Genomic DNA, 2811 nt, shown 5'->3' on the forward strand with positions numbered 1-2811 from the left:
CTTTCACACGAACAAAAATCTCAGGGTACATCTACAAACTCCACCCACCCCTGGAGACGGAGCACTACGGGGTAACGGAAAGCTGGGTCATCCCCAGCTGTAGTACGGCCTCTTCCCGAACGTGAACAGCTTCATCCCACCGGTGGTGACAACCCAGCACTGCTCCTCCATCACCCCCCGCAGGCACAGGGAGGATGAACCTGCCCCTGCCCAGCTCCTCCGGGCCCCCCACGAACCAGGCCAGCCTTATCGACTATGTTTTCTTTTATTGTTTGATATATTTATGTACCACATTATATGTTAAAGATAGATTTTTTTTTCTGATATACATTTTTCATCTTATTTACCACAATGACACCACACGTACATTGGAAACAGCTCCACGGATCTGGTAGATTGCACAGAATGAGTTGTGTCGTCGTCTTGTTCCTGTATCCTGAACGACGTCGAATCCAACAATATGTTATTTTTTTTATCTTTTCATAATTTAGAAATAACAATCAAAACAAAACAAAAGTCACCGAGAAGTGGACTCCAGGGTCTGCGATTTCAACCAGAGGCAAAACATTGTAATCGTTGGGAAGTGCCGTTCCTCGGTGTGAATTCGGGTGGAAGAATTAAGCAGTCCTGACATCGATGTGACTACGGTGTAAACATTGCAGGTAACTGGCATCGCTGGTCGTCAGCCGCTGCTTGGACGTGTTGGGCTGGTCGTACAATCTAGGTCTCACCTACATCCATCTCACAGTGTGTAAAACGAAGGTCCCTGCTCCCAGCAGCCATGGCTGGGTTTGCTCCCGCCTGTGAGTGCGGGAACCCAATCCCATCGGATCGGCACCTGGGTTTCAGCTCCTGAAACACCAAATTGCATATCTAGAAGGAGTATTGAAAACTGCAACGGTTTCCCAACAGGTCATTGGCGGGGGGCCAAGCTTCAGGCAACGAGTGAGGAGATAGGGGCGGGGCATCGCATAATTTCCATCAAAAAACTCTAAATAACAAAAAAATATATTTTAATCTCAGCTTATTTAAAAAGACAGCAGGGCAAACACTTTCATCTCTTCTTATTTCCTTTAATTTGCAGATTTTATGACATAGAATTTGTCGGATGCACATAACGAAAATAATGACTCTTTCCATTAAAGGGATGCAGAATTATTTGGCTATGCGGATGTTCGATGTGATTCTCTTACTGCGACCGACTCTGGCCCCGCCTTAGTCTTCAGCGTTGGTTCTGAAGGCCTCTATGAGGCCTTCTAAAGAGTGGATGAACCCAGAGACGCTGCAGATACCACCTATGACAAAAATGGCGACATCAAAGAAGACATGGTGCCACAAGAGCTTCCTCCACAAGAGTTTGAGGTGGAAAAGACTGGGGAGCAGGAAACAGAGCCCTGCGCCTGTGAGGCTCCCAGTAAGACCCATCAAGAGGGCGAAATGCGGGACATAGATAGCCATGAGCAGGGTGAAAACTACCAGGGCACATCTGAGGGTGAGTCCCCAGGATTTGAGCCGCCCGTCACCCCCGTAGCAGTTGGGGAAGAACGCCCTGTTTCCGTCTTGGAAAAGGGACCGCTCCAGGACTTCCACAGCCGCAAAAAATGGCAAGGGGTACGAGAGCAAGGCTTTGGCCACCAAGAAAATGTTGACTACTGCCCTAATAGTGGATGGCAAGTTGTCTGTAATGACTTCCTTGGTCTCATCAGCCCAGGTCAGATAGGCGACCAAGGCAAAGAGTCCCTTAAGGATACAAGCTGCTATGTGAGTCCAGTTCATCATGCAATGAAACTCCTTGGGGTTCTGCATGTTCCCCTCCAAGGAAGGCAGAAAGATCTGAGAGGTGTAGCTGAAGACAATGATGCCAATGGAGATGGGAAACTTCTTCACGTCAATGTAAAACTTGACTTTGTCCCAGGCCCAGTCGCGTGCCCTGGAGAGGCAGTAGGCGATCACCAAGATGTTGATCACAAAGTGGGCTAACGTGCAAAGCAAGCTGAACTTGGAGACTGCCTTGAGGTTCTTCAAGAATGCGCAAGGCAGGAGCACTGCCGTGGCAATGATGGACCACGACTTCTGGGAGACAGGCAGGTTGGGGAAGCTGTTGTACATCAGGTTCCCACTGACCACCACATAGAGGATACAGGTCATGACCAGTTCAATGATCTGAGCCACATTCACGACTCTGCCCCCGAGGGTGGGGAAGCGAGGCGCGCAGCACGCGTTCGCTATGTCCACGTAGGAGTCTCTCACCCTGACTATCTCCCCATCCTCGTTCTCTTCATAAAGACAGGCAATAAGGATTTTCCCAGTGTAGCAGCAAACCACTGCAGCGAAAATTATTAAAAAGAGTCCTAGGTCTCCACCGTGAAGGATGGCATAGGGCAGGCCCAGAACAAACATCCCCTAGAGAGAGACAAAATGGAAACCGTGTTGCTCGCCTCATGGAGGGCATCAGGCAGGCGCCCGTTCCTGGGCACACGCAGTTGCACAGTCGCAGTCACATGCGCGCTCGCTGTCACCATCACACCCACGCAATCGGGCACACAGTCAAGCCACGCCATCAGGGCCACATGTGATTACATCCCACCCTTTCTCTCTGACGTACCGCCCCCACAATCACACCCGCACACCCGCAGAATCTCACCCTGGAGCACCCAGAAAAAGCAGACACGGTTTCGGCGCCTGAGCTTTGCCCCAACCTCTGTCCCCAGCCCCTCTCTGTCCACTCAGACCCACACAGCTGGGAACCCCCAGAGGAGCCAGCTCAGGCCCACTCTGGAGCACCTCCGCCACTGGCCCGGGCACCTCCCA

At 51.0% G+C, this 2811-nt stretch overlaps 1 protein-coding gene across 1 annotated transcript; it reads right to left on the minus strand.

The window, feature by feature from the left end:
* Window positions 1-828: 828 nt before the first annotated feature.
* SLC32A1 (solute carrier family 32 (GABA vesicular transporter), member 1) lies at window positions 829-2438 on the minus strand (the record flags this gene model as incomplete). The annotated part of the gene is given in 1 exon segment (XM_010137775.1): window positions 829-2438. A coding segment is annotated over 1 exon segment (1223 nt), but the record flags the coding sequence as incomplete, so codon positions are not given.
* Between the last annotated feature and the right edge of the window lie 373 nt (window positions 2439-2811).

The sequence above is a fragment of the Buceros rhinoceros genome, unplaced genomic scaffold, assembly GCF_000710305.1.
Source record: "Buceros rhinoceros silvestris isolate BGI_N320 unplaced genomic scaffold, ASM71030v1 scaffold34526, whole genome shotgun sequence".
Lineage (NCBI taxonomy): Eukaryota > Metazoa > Chordata > Aves > Bucerotiformes > Bucerotidae > Buceros > Buceros rhinoceros.